This window comes from Anomaloglossus baeobatrachus, chromosome 4, assembly GCF_048569485.1.
Source record: "Anomaloglossus baeobatrachus isolate aAnoBae1 chromosome 4, aAnoBae1.hap1, whole genome shotgun sequence".
Lineage (NCBI taxonomy): Eukaryota > Metazoa > Chordata > Amphibia > Anura > Aromobatidae > Anomaloglossus > Anomaloglossus baeobatrachus.
This window is the reverse complement of record NC_134356.1, coordinates 21989576-22009810: the sequence shown is the minus strand read 5'-3', so window position 1 is coordinate 22009810 and position 20235 is coordinate 21989576. Positions and strand designations below refer to the sequence as shown.

The following is a 20235-nucleotide window of genomic DNA, read 5'->3' as shown; positions in this document are numbered from 1 at the left end:
TGACAGAAGCAGGGTTCTTTTATACCCATCAGTTCTCTTACAGGATTGGTTGGAGATGGCTGCTCTCTCACTGGTTGCTAGTTAAATCTGACTGCATAATTTTCCTTTGAATTATGAAGTAAGAAAGGCTGATGGAATCCACATTTACATACAATAGGGCTCCGATCCGTCTGACATAGGACAATGGCTAACGTCTCTTGATTTAACAAACAATAGGACCCATACGTCTGACCTAATTAAGAACACTTCATTCCTCACACAAGGGTCCAGGCTTAACATCCTGACATCACGCCGGTGCCTGGGACCAGGTAGACCACTATGCTGTTACCAGGATATTATTGTTTTCTGCTTTCTTCTGCAGTTTATGAATATTTGTGTGGCCGGGTGCCTTATTCCGCTGCAGTGCCCTCCATGCCCTTCGTGTCATCTGTCACTTATCCAAAATGTCCCACAATCTAATAATAAATTTGCTGACCCGAGATAAGGGGTCCATTGTCTCACAAGGAGAGGAAGTTTCCTTGAGAGCTGGCACACTTTGTCAGGTGCGTGTGCTCCACCTGCTGGTAGAGATGCAGAACTACATAGAATTGCACTGAAGAGCAGGTCTCCAGGGAACGCTGGGTGACAGCTACTATGTCCTCTATGATGGGTTGTGTCTGCCTAGTTGTGAACAGAAAATTGGGTAGCAGCACTGTGTCAATGCAAAACTAGCGACATTCCTGCAATTGCTACAATGTATCATTACAGATAGGAGTTATCATCCCTGCCTCTCTGAGCATGAGTGCTTTGTGCCCCAAGCAGCGGAGGACGTGGACCCCTTACTTCTTAATGGTCATCAAATATGTGAGTTGGGGCAGGCATAGAAATCACAGGACCCCGAAGGACATAGGACATAATGCTTCACCACATGCACTACCCATATATGAAGATTAGTATCCTCCATCCCTGTCAAAAAATTATGGTTTTCTGACTTGAAAGATAATAAAATTCAGACGACATGCAGCCACCACTAGAGGGAGCTCACTGCATAAGGATGTATACTGATTGTACGCAGCCACCACCAGGGGGAGCTCACTGCATAGGAATGTATACTGCTTATATTCAGTCACCACCAGGGGGAGCTCACTGCATAGGGATGTATATTGCTTATATTCAGCCACCACTAGAGGGTGCTCACTGCATAAGGATGTATACTGATTGTACGCAGCCACCACCAGGGGGAGCTCACTGCATAGGAATGTATACTGCTTATATTCAGTCACCACCAGGGGGAGCTCACTGCATAAGGATGTATACTGATTGTACGCAGCCACCACCAGGGAGAGCTCACTGCATAAGGATGTATACTGATTGTACGCAGCCACCACCAGGGGGAGCTCACTGCATAAGGATGTATACTGCTTATATTCAGCCTCCACTAGAGGGAGCTCACTGCATAGGAATGTAAACTGCTTATATTCAGCCACCACCAGGGGGAGCTCACTGCATAAGGATGTTTACTGCTTATATTGAGCCACCACTAGAGGGAGGTCACTGCATAGGGATGTATACTGCTTATATTAAGCCACCACTAGAGGGAGGTCACTGCATAGGGATGTATACTGCTTATATTGAGCCACCACTAGGGGGAGCTCACTGCATAAGGATGTAGACTGCTTGTATTCAGCCACCACTAGGGGGATCTCACTATATAGGGATGTATACTGCTTGTATTCAGCCACCACTAGGGGGAGCTCACTATATAGGAATGTATACTGCTTGTATTCAGCCACCACTAGGGGGAGCTCACTGCATAAGGATGTATACTGCTTATATTCAGCCACCACTAGGTGGAGCTCACTGCATAGGGATGTATACTGCTTGTATGCAGACACCACTAAGGGGAGCTCACTGCATAAGGATGTATACTGCTTGTATGCAGACACCACTAAGGGGAGCTCACTGCATATGGATGTATACTGCTTATATTCAGACACCACTAGGGGGAGCTCACTGCATAAGGATTTAGACTGCTTGTATTCAGCCACCACTAGGGGGAGCTCACTGCATAGGGATGTATACTGCTTGTATTCAGCCACCACTAGGGGGAGCTTACTGCATAGGGATGTATACTGCTTGTATTCAGCCACCACTAGGGGGAGCTCACTGCATAGGGATGTATACTGCTTGTATTCAGCCACCACTAGGGGGAGCTAACTGCATAGGGATGTACACTGCTTGTATTCAGCCACCACTAGAGGGAGCTCACTGCATAGGGATGTACACTGCTTGTATTCAGCCACCACTAGGGGGAGCTCACTGCATAGGGATGTATACTGCTTGTATTCAGCCACCACTAGGGGGAGCTCACTGCATAGGGATGTACACTGCTTGTATTCAGCCACCACTAGAGGGAGCTCACTGCATAGGGATGTACACTGCTTGTATTCAACCACCACTAGAGGGAGCTCACTGCATAGGGATGTATACTGCTTATATGCAGACACCACTAGAGGGAGCTCACTGCATAGGGATGTACACTGCTTGTATCCAGCCACCACTAGGGTGGGCTTACTGCATAAGGATGTATACTGCTTATATGCAGACACCACTAGGGGGAGCTCACTGCATAGGGATGTATACTGCTTGTATCCAGCCACCACTAGGGTGGGCTTACTGCATAAGGATGTATACTGCTTATATGCAGACACCACTAGGGGGAGCTCACTGCATAGGGATGTATACTGCTTGTATTTAGCCACCACTAGGGGGAGCTAACTGCATAGGGATGTACACTGCTTGTATTCAGCCACCACTAGAGGGAGCTCACTGCATAGGGATGTACACTGCTTGTATTCAGCCACCACTAGGGGGAGCTCACTGCATAGGGATGTATACTGCTTGTATTCAGCCACCACTAGGGGGAGCTCACTGCATAGGGATGTACACTGCTTGTATTCAGCCACCACTAGAGGGAGCTCACTGCATAGGGATGTACACTGCTTGTATTCAACCACCACTAGAGGGAGCTCACTGCATAGGGATGTATACTGCTTATATGCAGACACCACTAGAGGGAGCTCACTGCATAGGGATGTACACTGCTTGTATCCAGCCACCACTAGGGTGGGCTTACTGCATAAGGATGTATACTGCTTATATGCAGACACCACTAGGGGGAGCTCACTGCATAGGGATGTATACTGCTTGTATCCAGCCACCACTAGGGTGGGCTTACTGCATAAGGATGTATACTGCTTATATGCAGACACCACTAGGGGGAGCTCACTGCATAGGGATGTATACTGCTTGTATTTAGCCACCACTAGGGGGAGCTCACTGCATAAAGATGTATACAGCTAGTATTGCAGTGAGCCCTCACGGGCAGGGTCCTCGCTCCTCCTGTACCAGTCTGTGGCTTGTATTGTTTATGATTATTGTACTTGTCCCCATTATATATACCATTTTTCACATGTAGAGCTCCATGGAATAAATGACGCTAAAATAATAAATAAGTAGATAATCATAATGAGAATATTATTGGATTCAGTGAGTGCGATGTGCTGCCTCTAGTGGAGACCACATGGAACTGCTGTAACATCAATCAGGTAAAGCAGTATGTGCATTAGCAGGGATGCCTCTTTCTCAAAGATGTTCTGTAGCAGCTGTGGCGCACTTTGTTAACATGTTTCATATTTTTCCTACTTTCACCAGCAGGGGGAGCCCTTGTCAGCGGCTTGGATGCAGCGCAGGGTTCACAGTGTTCTTTCTGGCAGCAGAAGCTTCCATGTATCCTGAGCATGGAGGAGCTGTCCAGCTCTGCTTCTGGAAGCTCGTCTGGGCTCACACGTCTGGAGATGGCAGAGCCAGGAAAGATAACTCCGAGGTATAGCCAGGATTGTCATGTCCCTGCAAACACCTGCAGCAGCCCCCTCTCCCCAAATCATGGCATAGACAGCTATGTGCATAAAGGAATATAGCCAAAATCTGCCCCCAGTCCTGGTACATAGCGATCCACCAGTGCCCGTATACCAGAGCCAGTATACAGCGAACCTCTGCTACAGGTATTCCCCCAGTATAAGTATAGTGACACCTATATTACCCTATATTGTATAAAAAAATCACCCCTGACCCCCAGTACCAGTATAGAATAAACACTGGAACTTGTCAAATCCCAGTATAGTGTTTCCCCAGTGTCAGTATCCCTATGGTACCAGTATAGAATATACATTGGAACATCACAAATCCCAGTATAGTGTTTGCCCCAGTGTCAGTATCCCTATGGTACCAGTATAGAATATACATTGGAACATCACAAATCCCAGTATAGTGTTTGCCCCAGTATCAGTATTCCTATGGTACCAGTATAGAATTAATACTGGACATCTCAAATTTCAGTACAGAGTGTCAATCTTCCTATGGTACCAGTATAGAATAAACACTGGAAGTTCTCAAATCCCAGTATAGTGTTTTCCCCAGTGTCAGTATCCATATGGTACCAGTATAGAATATACCCTGGAAGTTCTCAAATCCCAGTATAGTGTTTGCCCCAGTGCCAGTATCCCTATGGTACCAGTATAGAATAAATACTGGGACTTCACAAATCCCAGTATAGAGTGTCAATCTTCCTATGGTACCAGTATAGAATATACACTGGGACTTCTCAAATCCCAGTATAGTGTTTCCCCAGTATCAGTATCCCTATGGTACCAGTATAGAATATCCACTGGGACTTCTCAAATCCCAGTATAGTGTTTCCCCAGTATCAGTATCCCTATGGAACCAGTATAGAATATACACTGAAACTTCTCAAATCCCAGTATAGTGTTTCCCCAGTATCAGTATCCCTATGGTACCAGTATAGAATATACACTGGAACTTCTCAAATCCCAGTATAGTGTTTCCCCAGTATCAGTATCCCTATGGTACCAGTATAGAATATCCACTGGGACTTCTCAAATCCCAGTATAGTGTTTCCCCATTATCAGTATCCCTATGGTACCAGTATAGAATATCCACTGGGACTTCTCAAATCCCAGTATAGTGTTTCCCCATTATCAGTATCCCTATGGTACCAGTATAGAATATCCACTGGGACTTCTCAAATCCCAGTATAGTGTTTCCCCATTATCAGTATCCCTATGGTATCAGTATAGAATATACACTGGGACTTCTCAAATCCCAGTATAGTGTTTCCCCATTATCAGTATCCCTATGGTACCAGTATAGAATATCCACTGGGACTTCTCAAATCCCAGTATAGTGTTTCCCCATTATCAGTATCCCTATGGTACCAGTATAGAATATCCACTGGGACTTCTCAAATCCCAGTATAGTGTTTCCCCATTATCAGTATCCCTATGGTACCAGTATAGAATATCCACTGGGACTTCTCAAATCCCAGTATAGTGTTTCCCCATTATCAGTATCCCTATGGTACCAGTATAGAATATCCACTGGGACTTCTCAAATCCCAGTATAGTGTTTCCCCAGTATCAGTATCTCTATGGTATCAGTATAGAATATACACTGGGACTTCTCAAATCCCAGTATAGTATTTTTCCAGTATCAGTATCCCTATGACACCAGTATAGAACATAGACTGGAACTTCTCAAATCCCAGTACTGTTTAGTGTACCATAATGCACCAATATTAGGTATATGCCCCATTACCAGTTTGACATTTCCAGTAAAACCAGTATACCCACAGCTGTAGCAGAAGAAGCGGCCCCGGATACGGTGCAGACATGATGTGCAGTAATGTATACAGATGTCAGGGTCACACTTAGACCACCGGAAACCTCACTGTACACAGGACACCCCCATATTTATATGCATGTGCGCTGTTCATCCTGATCCTCCTGGTTCATGTAAAGCCTGGGAATAGGAAGATATTCTTCTATACATGCTCACAGCTGAGGGTTTGTTACAATTGCATCCAGTGTAGACTGTGTGGATTCTCTTCTGATACATTGTAACAAATCATCACATACAATTGTTTACAAATAGAACAGACAATTGTTTATATAAATGGATACATTGTAACAAATTAATGTCCCAGACAATTGTTTATAAATAGAACACAACTGTTTAGCTATTAATGGATACATTGTGACAGCCCCTCAGCTGTGTGAGCAGGACTGGGTCAGGGTAGATTCTTTCCAATTCACTGACAGGTAAAGCTGTTCATCCTGATCCTCCTGGTTCATTAATAGAATGCCAGATCTGCAGTGAACACTGACACTGCTGAGAGTGGATGCAGCAGGGGAGATGTATGATATGTTTGGTGGGGAAGGTATGGTGGTGGTGGGGGTGTACTGTTTTGTCTCAGAGTATAAGCAGCCCCCCGGGGTCATTACTCCGCTGGAATTCCGCAGAAGCCGGCGACAGATAAACCAGAAGAACTTTCTGGGAAGCAGAAGATAACGAAAGCCAAAGCTATGGGAAGAATTTCCTGCACTTTCTTAACCAAAATCATAATAATATGATGGAGCGGATCGTAGTTTATAATTTAAAGGGACAGTGAGATATAACAGCTGTTGTTCTCTGTTATCAGCTGCAAGCTGACTTTAATTTTTTTTATCATTGGTATTGTTACTATTCCTCTGTGCAGAGGATCTTGCAGACTAGAAGATGTTGTGCTGCCTTTTCCTAGATTACAGACCTGGCAGTGACACGATTCCTCTGTGCAGAGCATCTTGCCTTTGGAGATGCTCTGTTGCGCTTTCCTGAGTTACTGAGCTAGCAGCCTGATTGACAGCGCAGGATTCCATGTTGGTGCTGATTACTCAGGTGTTCAACCTTCCTGGTAATTACTCAGGCTGCTTTACTTAGCATGCGCTCACCCAGAACCTTGCCAGTTGTATTTTCTGGTTCTGTAGTTGTGCTGCTGGCCTGTGTCTCTATTAGTGTTCTGATCTTTGTTTTCTGACCCCGGACTGTTATTTACTCCTCTCTGCCTGCTCCCTGATCCTGTTGTGACCTCCTGCCTTTTGACCTCGGACCGTTAACTGACCACTTCTCTGTTTTCTCCCTGAACCTATTACGTGCTCTCCTGGAATTCTGACCATCGGACCGTTACCTGACCACATCTCTGTTTTCTCCCTGAACCTATTGCGTGCTCTCCTAGATGTCTGACCCTCGGATTGGGACCTGACCACATCTCTGTTTACTCCTTGTGATCATACGTGTCCTCCTGTTACCAGTACCCGGCGTTCCTGACAACTATTCCTTCTATATTATCCGTAAGTAGTGACTAGCAGCACAGGTATGACTAACAGAAAGTCACTGCATCGTGCGTTATAACTCCCCTTTAAGTGATAGATGATGAGCAACTAAACATACCCTTTAAATATTTTGGGGTAAGGGATCTTACTACTAAACATACCCTTGAAATATTTCTTTTGTAAGGGATCTTGAAGGGGTTCTCTGCTGTGGACTATCCTTTTTTTGCCAAAAGAGTCTGATCACAGGTCGTTCTGCTGCTGGGATCACCAGTGATCAGCTAAAACCTAAGGGGAAACCTAAAAACAAGTATTTGCTCTCTCTGCAGCACCCCCACAGGAAAAGTGAGGAATTACACCTCTGGGTCCTCCAGAGGGAATTTTTTTTGTTTATATATAGTTACTCCATACTCCATGATTTTGGGTAGGGACCTCCGTGATCTCGCACATTCTGAGACATGATTCTCCAAGTGATCTCACCTTATGGACATCACACACGTGACACATTATAAAGGGTTTATACTGGATTAGACTGGAGCCCAGTCCAGAAGTAAAATTATTAGTCATGGCTCAGAATCAATGTGATTGGACAACGCTACAAATGGAGAATCTCCACGTTACAGGATACAGGAAAATATATATGACACTAGGCCACCAGGGGTAGAACATATAGATAGACCACCTGACCACCAGACCATAGATAGACCACCTGACCAAAATATATATGACACTAGGCCACCAGGGGTAGAACATATAGATAGACCACCTGACCACCAGACCATAGATAGACCACCTGACCACCAGAACATAGATAGACCACCTGACCAAAATATATATGACACTAGGTCACCAGGGGTAGAACATCAGATAGACCACCTGACCACCATACCATATAGACCACCTGACCCAAATATATATGACACTAGGCCACCAGGGGTAGAACATTAGATAGACCACTTGACCACCAGACCATAGATAGACCACCTGACCAAAATATATATATGACACTAGGCCACCAGGGGTAGAACATCATAGATAGACCACCTGACCAAAATATATATGGCACTAGGCCACCAGGGGTAGAACATCATAGATAGACCACCTGACCATAGATAGACCACCTGACCACCAGACCATAGATAGACCACCTGACCAAAATATATATGACACTAGGCCACCAGGCGTAGTATATGGCTTTAGATCAGTACTGACCTTCGTAGGTTGTATACCTCTAGCTCACCAGGAATCAGGCAAATTATTTACCACCAGGTATAAAACATAGTAATGATCATTGGGGATTGAGCATCCTATAAAGAAATTAGTTCCCAGACTGGGCATACTATGCACCACTGGCCCACCAGGGATAAAATATTCCCTCACTAAGCAGCAGGAGCAGAATACTGGCCCCCCAGGGAAAACCACAGAATATACTGATGTATGACTAGTGTATAAAGAATCATGTATACAAGTGATCACAAGAGAGTGGGCACAAGTGCCAGATACAGTATACACCACTGACCACCAGGGCCATGACACAAAGCAGTAAATTCCCATTAAGCTCCAGTGTCCGGTTTCCCAGGGGATCATTTCTTTTTGGGGAATATTTGGGATGATGTCTGCTGAGCCTTCACGTGCTGCATTCCTGACTCATTCCAGATGTAAGAGGGGAAAAAAATCCGCTCCAGTCATAAGTCAAGACAAGTCCAAGGAGCCTCAGAGATCCCAGAAGCTACTGAGACAGGAGCTGCTCCCGGAGGAAGAGCCCAGCCCACACCTGCCCAGTTCTACCAGCCGGGGCCATGTTACTCCAGTCCTGCCTGCTGCTGCTGCTCTACAACTATGTGGATGCCAACTTCACCAGCAAGTGGCACCGAGGTAAGCGGCCACACTGCAAACCCAGCTCTGCTACACAACAAACCCAGCTCTGCTACACAACAAACCCAGCTCTGCTACACAACAAACTCAGCTCTGCTACTACACAACAAACTCAGCTCTGCTACTACACAACAAACTCAGCTCTGCTACACAACAAACTCAGCTCTGCTGCTACACAACAAACTCAGCTCCACTGCCACACAACAAACCCAGCTCTGCTACACAACAAACTCAGCTCTGCTACTACACAACAAACTCAGCTCTGCTACTACACAACAAACTCAGCTCTGCTACACAACAAACTCAGCTCTGCTGCTACACAACAAACTCAGCTCCACTGCCACACAACAAACTCAGCTCTGCTGCTACACAACAAACTCAGCTCTGCTGCTACACAACAAACTCAGCTCCACTGCCACACTGCAAACCCAGCTCTGCTACACAACAAACTCAGCTCTGCTACACAACAAACTCAGCTCCACTGCCACACTGCAAACCCAGCTCTGCAACACAAAAAACTCAGCTCTGCTACACAACAAACTCAGCTCCACTGCCACACTGCAAACCCAGCTCTGCTACACAACAAACTCAGCTCCACTGCCACACTGCAAACCCAGCTCTGCTACACAACAAACTCAGCTTTGCTACTACACAACAAACTCAGCTCCACTGCTGCACAATAAACTCAGCTCCGCTACACAACAAACTCAGCTCTGCTACTACACAACAAACTCAGCTCTGCTACACAACAAACTCAGCTCCACTGCCACACAACAAACTCAGCACTGCTACACAACAAACTCAGCTCTGCTGCTACACAACAAACTCATCTCCACTGCCACACAACAAACTCAGCTCTGCTACACAACAAACTCAGCTCTACTGCCACACAACAAACTCAGCTTTGCTACACAGAAAACTCAGCTCAACTGCCACACTGCAAACTCAGCTCTACTGCCACACAACAAACTCAGCTCTGCTACACAACAAACTCAGCTCCACTGCCACACAACAAACTCAGCTCTGCTCCACTGTCCTTTGTGTTTTGGGTTATTTTATATGGAAACAAGGCAGATTGAAAGATTGGTGACTCTCCTGCTTTTCCTGGTTATCACCCTAATTTTTTGCGCTTTCTAGATGTAGCAGAGCTGAGTTTGTAAAATGTAGTAGTAGTAAGTTTAACACCGTGAAATTGCAATCTGTCACCTTTGATTTTCCTTTTTTTTTTTTAGAAAAGCAGATAATCTTATCACTGTTACATATATTAGTGCAAAGTGACTAATTCAGCTCTGCTACATTTGCTCATACTGAGCCTCCTGCTTCATGAACGGAATGGCAGAACTCAGCAATGTTGTAGTGAGAAGTTAGACCAATGAAACCCGGAATAGTATTAGATGGGTGACCTATGGGGCTCAATGACAAGTCGGCTCTACTACATTTGTTCATACTGAGCCTCCTGCTTCATGAACGGAATAGAAGAACAATGCTATTTTTTGGGTGCAGCAATGTCATAGCGAGATGTTAGACTAAGAAAAACCAGAATGGGTGACTTATGAGCTCGATGACAAAGTCGGCTCTGCTACATTTGCTCATACTGGGCCTCCTGCTTCATGAACAGAATGCCAGAAATCAGCAATGTTGTAGTGAGAAGCTAGACCAAGAAAAGCCGGAATAATATTAGATAGGTGACTTATGGGGCTGAATGACAAAATCGGCTTTGCTACATTTGCTCATACTGAGCCTCCTGCTTCATGAACGGAAAGCTAGAACTTTATTTGTTGGGCGCAGTAATGTTATAGTGACATGTTAGACCAAGGAAAACTGGAATAATATAATAGACTTGTGACTTATGGGTTCAATGACAAAGTCGGCTCTGCTACATTTGCTCATACTGAGCTCTGCTTCATGAACAGAATGCCAGAACTCAGCAATGTTGTAGTGAGATGTTAGACCAAGGAAACCCGGAATAATAATAGACTGGTGGTGACTTATGGGGCTCAGTGACACAGTCGGCTCTGCTACATCCCGGGGATTCACTTTGCAGGTTTTTCTCATTTCCAGGCCGGCGTCAGATGGAATGTTGGGTTCATATAATTCACTTCTAGCGCTGACATAAACTTGTGGCTGACGTGTATAATTAGTTTTACAGCGAGAATATGGGGATGAGGCAAAATCCATATTTCTGTCTGCGCCTCCTGACAAACATCCCTCCACCCTCTAATTGGGCTCCGGCCCTTTAAATAAGGGGCAACCACCATAGAGCTGAAAAAAACACAATGCCCCCTATTAAAAAGGGGTAGATAGAAAAAAAATGACCTTAAATACTTTTTTAGGGTCTTGAATTAAAGTGACACTACACCTTTTTTTAAATTCAGGGCTGTAGTCTTGATTTAAAGGGACTCTACACCTTTAATTCATCAGTGCCAGTCAAGTCCATCTTCATCCCTAATTACTGATCGGCACAATGTAGAAAATATATGTTGGTAAGTGGAAACTGTCAGCATGCTGCTGGTGACAGATACGAGATGGTAGATTCTATGTATAATATGCTGTTAATTGGAAAGGGGGGCTGTTTCTTTAATTAAAGGGGGTGGTCTAATTAGGGGAATTTTGACTTAATAGTCAATTTTCTAAATAATAACATATATTGCCATATTGTATGTGTCAACAGCAACATACTGACTGAAGTTTTAGGGGATATTACATTATTTTCTTAAGACCCCCTTTATTTAAAGTGCTGGAGCCCATTTAGGGGGCGGATGGGACGGTTGTGGGGCAGAAATATGGATTTTCCTTATATATAGGGCCCTCCAGAATGAGAGTCGCCCCCTGGTGGACTCCGCAGTCCTGAAAGTCAGGCAGCCCGTATCAAGGCCGTCCAACTGGCAACCGTACAAGCACCGAGCGTCTACACATGACCTCATCGGATCCATAGAATCGGGGCTAGAAATGTTTATATATGTATATAAGAAGTATGCAGCTCCTCCCAAGAAAAATCAGGACTGCGAGACTATAAGAACGGCTCTTCTCTTTCCTGAGACACAGCTCCAAAACCTCTGCAAAAACTTAGTTATTTGATAAAATTCTGACTACCTGCAGCCACCACTAGAGGGAGCTCACTGCACACTGAGTATACAGTAAGCTCCCAGACTCCCTCTAGTGGTGGCTGCAGGGAGTAAGAATGTTACCATACATCCAGGTCGACATAGTGGTTCTGTGCATGCGCAGACGGTGTTTGACCTTTCCTCGCGCCTGCGCATTACAGTACTTTGATCTGTCCTCAGCAGGGCAAATCAAAGTGCGCCTGCGCAGGACCGTTATGCCGACCTGGGTGGATGATGTAGGATGTGTCATCCACACGGGCCGATGAACAAAGAGGATGGCAATCACTACAGATAGGAGGCGCCAGACCATAGAGCAGCAATGCCCATCGGACCAGACCGCCCCCTAGGTGAGTATTGTAAAAGTGTATTTTTACGTTATTACAGAGCAGACTAGGCTCTTACATACAGTATTCTAGAATCCTGTATATAACCCCCTACTGGTGGTGGCCACAGCTTATAGTCGCCAAATCTGGTGACAGGTTCCCATTAATCTCTGCTGCTTGTTTGTCTTATTTGTTCACAGTCTGTGGGAAAGCCAATCATATTCGCTCCCCTCCTATATATGCTGGCTGGACACTTCCTTCAATGCCAGCTATAGCTTCTCTTTACTAATCTGGTGAGGTGTTGGGATCCAGACTTACTAATGGTTGTAGTACTTTGTTGCTGTGAGCAGTTGTGATGTTAACCCTTCTTGTTTTTCTGTTATTGCCTTCCTACTCTTGCTTTTCTCCTTAGTCTCTTACTGTTTGTTCCTGTGAGTTTGCAGTGTGTCTGAGTTTTGGTTTATCACGGTCTGTTTTATCTCTGTTGCCATCATACTCCTGCCCCTTGGCTACAGATACTGGCACTCTGCCTAATAATGCCTCTGATATATGTCAGTGCAGGCAGACTCGGGTGCCAACCCACAGACTTGTAGCTCATAGGCAGGCTAGCAAGAGTTAATCTCTGCTGGGTTGCTTCTTAGTCTCCTTTGATCATGTGCTGTGGGTGAGCCAGTCACATTCACTCCTCTCCTATATATGCTGGCTGGACACTTCCTTCAATGCCAGCTATAGCTTCTCTATACTGGTCTGGTGAGGTGTTGGGATCCATACTTACAGGTGGTTGTTGTGCATTATTGCTCCCCTCCAATATATGCTGGCTGGACACTTCCTTCAATGCCAGCTATAGCTTCTCTATACTGGTCTGTTGAGGTGTTGGGATACAGACTTACTGGTGGTTGAAGTGCATTATTGCTCCCCTCCAATATATGCTGGCTGGACACTTCCTTCAATGCCAACTATAGCTTCTCTATACTGGTCTGGTGAGGTGTTGGGATTCAGACTTACTGGTGGTCGAAGTGCATTATTGCTCCCCTCCAATATATGCTGGCTGGACACTTCCTTCAATGCCAGCTATAGCTTCTCTATACTGGTCTGGTGAGGTGTTGGGATCCATACTTACAGGTGGTTGTTGTGCATTATTGCTCCCCTCCAATATATGCTGGCTGGACACTTCCTTCAATGCCAGCTATAGCTTCTCTATACTGATCTGTTGAGGTGTTGGGATGCAGACTTACTGGTGGTTGAAGTGCATTATTGCTCCCCTCCAATATATGCTGGCTGGCCACTTCCTTCAATGCCAGCTATAGCTTCTCTATACTGGTCTGGTGAGGTGTTGGGATGCAGACTTACTGGTGGTCGAAGTGCATTATTGCTCCCCTCCAATATATGCTGGCTGGACACTTCCTTCAATGCCAGCTATAACTTCTCTATACTGGTCTGGTGAGGTGTTGTGACCGAGACTTACTAATGGTTATAGTACTTTGTTGCTGTGAGCAATTGTGGTGTTAACCTTTGTTGTCCTATTGTTGCTACCTTCCTGCTCTTGCTTTTCTCCTTAGTCTCTTACTGTTTGTTCCTATGAGTGTGCAGTGTGCCTGAGTTTTTGCTTTTCCTTGTCAGTCTTTATCTGTATTGCCATCACACTCCTTCCCCTTCCTTCCCTGAAAGTCGGAACAGTTTAGTTTTGGTCAGGAGAATAGCAAGGCACGACATTCCAGCATCTCTACCATTAGGGGTAATCCGGAGGTTAGGGATAGCATAGGGACCCTTAGCAAAAGGGACAATATAGGAGCCTCCTTTCCCTTGCTATCCTGACTGTAATGATCAGGAGCAGAAAGTAGGAGGCAGTATATAAAGTTTATACCGTACACTTACAGTACCCGTCACCTACCCATCCACATATCTAAATCCACCCCCTGACTCCAGGTACGATCAGATCAATCCTAAATTCGACCATGTAAATGAGCACAATAAGTGCTGGCGCTGCCGAGAACAAGATGTGATGAGAAGTCTTGAAGAACATAATAAGGTCTCGTAAGATTTCGCTGCCAGAGATTTTCCAGCTCTAAATTGGTTTTAAAACTTTCTCTCCAATCCAGAGTTTATCTGCAGCGTCTTCCAACAATCGTGTTTTTCCTTCTTTGACTTTCGAAATTGTGTTTTTGTATAAGTACCAGTACGGGGAGACGTCCCGGAACATCAGGAATGTTTACAAGACGTTTATTGTCACGGGCTTGGGCTTGAGATGCAGAAGTCATTCGAGGACATTCCTACTGGGGGGGGGGGGGGTTAATGGGAGGGGTTTTTTTTTCATTTTTTATTTTTTTTGCTGGTTTAGGCAACATTTGGGCTCGAACTGGGCTCCTAACCATATTTACATTTCTACAAATATATAAATATTTTTCAATTCCAGTCATCAAATCCATGGAAAAGTTTTTCACCAGTCTCCAAAGATTGAACTTGATGGACCATAACAGGGATCAAAACAAAAAAAGACCATCAAGGACTTACATATATTACATAGCCCTGAAATAGAGTGGTGTGCCTCTTGAGTCTTGAAGGAGAATAGTGTGGTCATAGAACCTTGAAGAAAATTGTTCTGACCTTCAACCCTAGAAGAAGAGCAGTGTGACCATCAAGCCTGGAAGAAGAGTGGTGTAACACTTGAAAGTTAAAGAAGAGTTGTGTTACCCTTGAATCCTGAAGAGTGGTGTGACTCTCAAACATTGAAAGAGTGGTGTGACCCTCGAACCTTGGAAGAAAAGTGATGTGATCCTTGAACCTTGAAGAAGAGTGACGTGATCCTTGAGCTTTGAAGAAGAGTGGCATGGCTCCCAAACTGAAGATGGACAGTGTGACCCTCGAGTCTTGAAGAAGAGTGTTGTGACCCTCAACTCAAACCTTGAAGAACAGTGATTTGACCCTTCAGCTTTGAAGAAGAGTGGTGTGACCCTTAAACTTTGAAGAAGAGTGGTGTGACCCTCAACCCTTGAACCAATGCAATGTGACCTTCAAGCCTTGAAGAAGAGTGGTGTGACTCTCTACCCTTGAAGAAAAGTGATGTAACCCTTAAACCTTAAAGAAGAGTGGTGTGACCCTTTAGCTTTGAAGAAGAGTAGTGTGACTCTCAAACTTTGAAGATCAACAGTATGACCCTCATGTCTTGAAGAAGAGTTATGTGACCCTAAAGCCTTGAAGAACAGTGATGTGACTCGACCTTTCAAGAAAAGTGGTGTGACCCTTGAGCTTTGAAGAAGAGTGATGTGACTCCCCAACTTTGAAGATGAAGTGTGACAATCATATCTTGAAGTAGAGTGGTGTGACCCTCGAGCCTTCAAAAAATGCACTGTGATCCTCGAGCCTTGAAAAAGTTACATGACACTCAAGTCTTGAAAAATGGTGGTGTGAACCTCGGAACTTGAAGAAAGTGGTGTGACTCATGAACCTTAAAGAGTGGCGTGACCCTCAAGCCTTGAAGAAGATTGATATGATGTTTGAATTTTGAAGAAGAGTAGTGTGACTACCAAACCTGCAAGATAAACATTGTGACCCACAATTAGAGAGCAGTATGACCTTCATGTCTTGAAAAAGAGTGGTGTGACCTTCAAGCCTTGAAAAAGAGCTCTGTGATCCTCGAGCTGTGAGAACAGTAGCATGACACTCAAGTCTTGAAAAAGAGTGGTGTGACCTTCAAGCCTTGAAAAAGAGCTGTGTGATCCTCGAGCTGTGAGAACAGTAGCATGACACTCAAGTCTTGAAAAAGAGTGGTGTGACCTTTGAACCTTGAATAAGAGCAGTTTAACTCTCAAGTCTGGAAGAAGAGTGATGTGACCTTACTGCCTTGAAGAAGAATGGTGTAACCCTTGAATCTGGAAAGAAGAGTGATGGGGCTCTCAAGCCTTGAAGAAGACTGTTGTGGAGCTCAAACCTTAAAGAAGAGTGGTGTGACCCTAGTGCTTTGAAAAAGAATGGTATAAGCCTCAAACATGGAAGAAGAGTGGTGTGATCCTCAAGCCATGAAGAAGAGTGGTATGACCATCGAGCCTTGAGGAAGACTGACATGACACCCAAGTCTTGAAGAATAATTCCATAACCCTTGAACCTTTAAAGTTTGGAACTCGAATCTTGAAGAACAGTTTGTCACCATCGAGCCTTCAAGAAGACTAGTGTGACCCTAGAGCTTTGAAGAAGAGTGGTGTGATAACCAAGTGTTAAAGAAGAATGATTTGACCTTGAGCATTAAAGAAGAGTTGAGTAAACCCAAGAGCGGTACGGTCCTTAAACTTTGAAGGAGATAAAAGTGATTTAGCTCTAAAACCTTGAAGAAAAGAAAGAAAAGTGCAATCTTCAAAACTTAAACATTTCTAAGATGATTTGACCCTTCGAGCTTTGAAAAGAAAAAGCAAAGTGTAGTGTGAGACTTGAGATTTAATTAAGTTTACTATCCTTGAGATGGAAGTGAGATGGAAAGGGTAGTGTGACCCTTGATCCTTCAAGAAGAGAAGAGCCGTGTACTCTAGCTCTCAAGTCTTGGAGAACAAAAAAGTGGTGTCATCTTTTAGCCTGTAAGAAGAATAGTCAGAACTTCTCTTCTTATTGAAGAAGCTGTAGACGATGAAGAAGGGAAATGTCACATTTCCACCAGAACCTTGTCCTGCAACGTGTGCATCTGTCGTCAGATGTCTTCGTATTCACTCTGTAGGTGGTGATGGTGATAGAGGAGATGTTAGAACCAGAAGGTCAGGCTCTGTGTATCCACTAACATTAGAGAGGCTGGGATCTGCAGTACTTTCCAGTCTAACAGAATGGGTGTGTGTGCTGTCCAGCTGAAGATGTCAGCTGTTGGCTTCAATCTATTAGAAGGCACCATACCCTACTTAAGCTACCAGCTTACTTGTGTTCCTCTGGATAAGTCTGATTTTGTTGTGCTTCCCTCTTGATTTTGACCCAGCTCTTTGACTACTCTTCTTACGGATCTTGATTTGGTCCTTTACGTTACCTCTTGGCTTTGACTCTGCTTGGTGACCATTCCTGCCTCTGGTTGGCTGCCCATCCATAGGTACCAATCCACTGGACCCCGTTGTAAATCCAGATCCTTGTATAGGGGTTAAAGGGTATCAGGGCTTCTCTGGATTCTGTCAAATGGAGTGGCTCATGCCAAGTGTGTCCAAGGTAGCCGTTTTGAGCCTAGGCCTAAGAGATGTTATAGTAAGAACCCTGTGATCCTTTAAGGAACTTGAGGCCAACTTGAGAGAGTGACTAGAACTTGATGTTCTCGAGTCGTGATACCAAAGCCAGAGAAGATATTCCACCCAATGACCTATGAGTTTACTTGTACCATACATCCCAGTTTATATACTTTAGACATGGGTTCATTTGATGTCACCAATATTCCCTCAACTTTGAGAACCACCACCGGACCCTGCACATGGTGATCTATAGGCCACCCAGACTGTTGGGTCCGTTTACAATTAATATCTTGGCAGACCCTAATTTTACACCACCGCCATAGAGGACATATATTATATCACAAGGAAATGCATATGTTTTTGATGTGTGTATACCACATGTGCTGTATACAGATGTGGCCACGGATATGATCCGAACGTCACAGTTATGATTATTTCCGCTGGTCACAACAACCTGTAGAAAGACCCATTAAATTGCAGATGTCACGTGACTCCATTCCTGGTGCGGTGGATAACACCGCTGCAGGTGTCCATATGGATCGTGTTCCCTACAGACTTGTGAAGTCTCCTGATCAAAGGCTCCGCGTGATGGCAGATTTATGTAATGAGCCATGAGGACTGTGGACCCTGTCAGTCCATATGCCGGGCACATGTGTCCACCAGACCAACATGCATGGGGTTAAATTGTTGCCTGTTTGGCATCGTAGATCTGCCGGATGGACCATAAATGGGCCAATAACTACTGTAGTGTAATCGTACATTAGCATTCTACAGCGATTACAAAACTACAACTCCCAGCATGCCCGGAAACAACCTATGGTGCAGAGAGTGAGAGGTGTGACTCCTATAGGGCTAGTGCCAACTAGAGTGTGATTGGCCCTGGTGCAAAGTTTGGACCTATGTCCCCCACCAACCATACACCAGCACTCACACACTTAGCTCTTTCCCTTAGCACCCATGTTTCACATGATCTGAAATCCATCTTTCTATCAGCACCCAGCTTTCCTATGTTTTGATAGCCATCTTGTCCTCAGCGCACACCTTCCCCATGCTCTGATATACATCAATCCCTCAACATGCAGCTTTTCCATGCTCTAATATACATCTTTCCCTCAGCACCAAGCTTTCCCATGATATCAGAACATGGAAAAGCTGGGTGCCGAGGGAAAAATGTATAAAAAAGTAAAAAAACTGGGCACTACACATTTCGGAGGCAATCTGCACCCTTCCCATGTATAGCAGAGCATGGGAAAGCTGTGTGCTGAGGGAAAGATGTACAGCAGAGCATGGGAAAGCTGTGTGCTGAGGAAAAGATGTATATAAGAGCATGGTAAAGCTGTGTGCTGAGGGAAAGATGTATATAAGAGCATGGGAAAGCTGCGTGCTGAGGGAAAGATGTACAGCAGAGCATGGGAAAGCTGCGTGCTGAGGGAAAGATGTATATAAGAGCATGGAAAAGCTGCGTGCTGAGGGAAAGATGTACAGCAGAGCATGGGAAAGCTGTGTGCTGAGGGAAAGCTGTATAGCAGAGCATGGGAAAGCTGGGTGCTGAGGGACAGAGCCTCTTTCCCTCAGCACAAAACTTTCCCATCTTATGCTTGTATCTTTATCCCCCCTCATATATAGCTCTCCAAAAACTATAATGGCCCCCACATAGCCTTCCATATAGTATAAAGGGTCCCACATAACCCGTCATATATTAGAATGCAGCTACATAGTCCTCCACATATTATAATGCACCTCCCATAATCCTCCATGTATTATAATTTACCCCATATTCCTCCATATATTATACTGCATTTCATAGTCCTCCATATACTGTATTAAACTGCACCCCCATAGTCCTCCATATATTGAACTGGACCCCCAGAGTCATCCATATATTATAATACATCCCATAGTTGTCCATGTATTATAATGCTCCCCATTATGAGGTGTCCTTCATGTTGTATTATGCAGCCTACATAATGTTTAATGCACACCCATAGGCCTCCATATAGTATAATGCAGCCCCATAGTCCTCCATGTTGTATTATGCAGTCCCCATATTATTTAATGCACCCCCATAGTCCATGTATATGGTGTCCTTCAAATTGTATTATGCAGCCCCCATACCGTGGGTCACCGTGTACTTACTAATTAAAAAAATAAATAAATAAACAAGTCCTCACCTCTCCTCACCCCTCCGCTGCTTTGGTCAGAGCATCCTCCCGTCCTGCACTGAGACATCGAGTGGCATGGGGAGAATGATGAAGGATGGAGCGCAGCGTTCCATTCCATCCTTGATCATTACTTTGTGCGATGACGGACAATGACATCGGGCCCCCCTGATTCATGGGCCCCATAGCCGCTGCGTCGTCTGTCACTGCACAGCGCAGCTCCTCTCTCACAGAGAGGAGCCGGCTGCTTCTCTGCAGGACGGATGCTAGGCCCCTAACCCAGCTCTTCCGGTTGCAGTCGCAATCTCTGCAACCTCGATCGTTACGCCCCTGGCCAGTGCTGTGGGGCTGCTCATCGGAGACAGCCTCAGAATTATACTCTT

At 44.9% G+C, this 20235-nt stretch overlaps 1 protein-coding gene across 1 annotated transcript in view; it reads left to right on the top strand.

Annotated features, from left to right (window-relative positions):
* The first annotated feature begins 3780 nt into the window (after positions 1 to 3780).
* Positions 3781 to 20235, top strand: part of FAM180A (family with sequence similarity 180 member A) — a 44977-nt gene continuing 28522 nt past the window's right edge. The window contains exons 1-3 of the mRNA XM_075342095.1: positions 3781 to 3865; positions 7109 to 7223; positions 8859 to 9077. Coding sequence (XP_075198210.1) covers positions 9002 to 9077 — 76 coding nt within the window. The 5' untranslated portion in view covers positions 3781 to 3865; positions 7109 to 7223; positions 8859 to 9001. The remainder of the gene's footprint in view (positions 3866 to 7108; positions 7224 to 8858; positions 9078 to 20235) is intronic.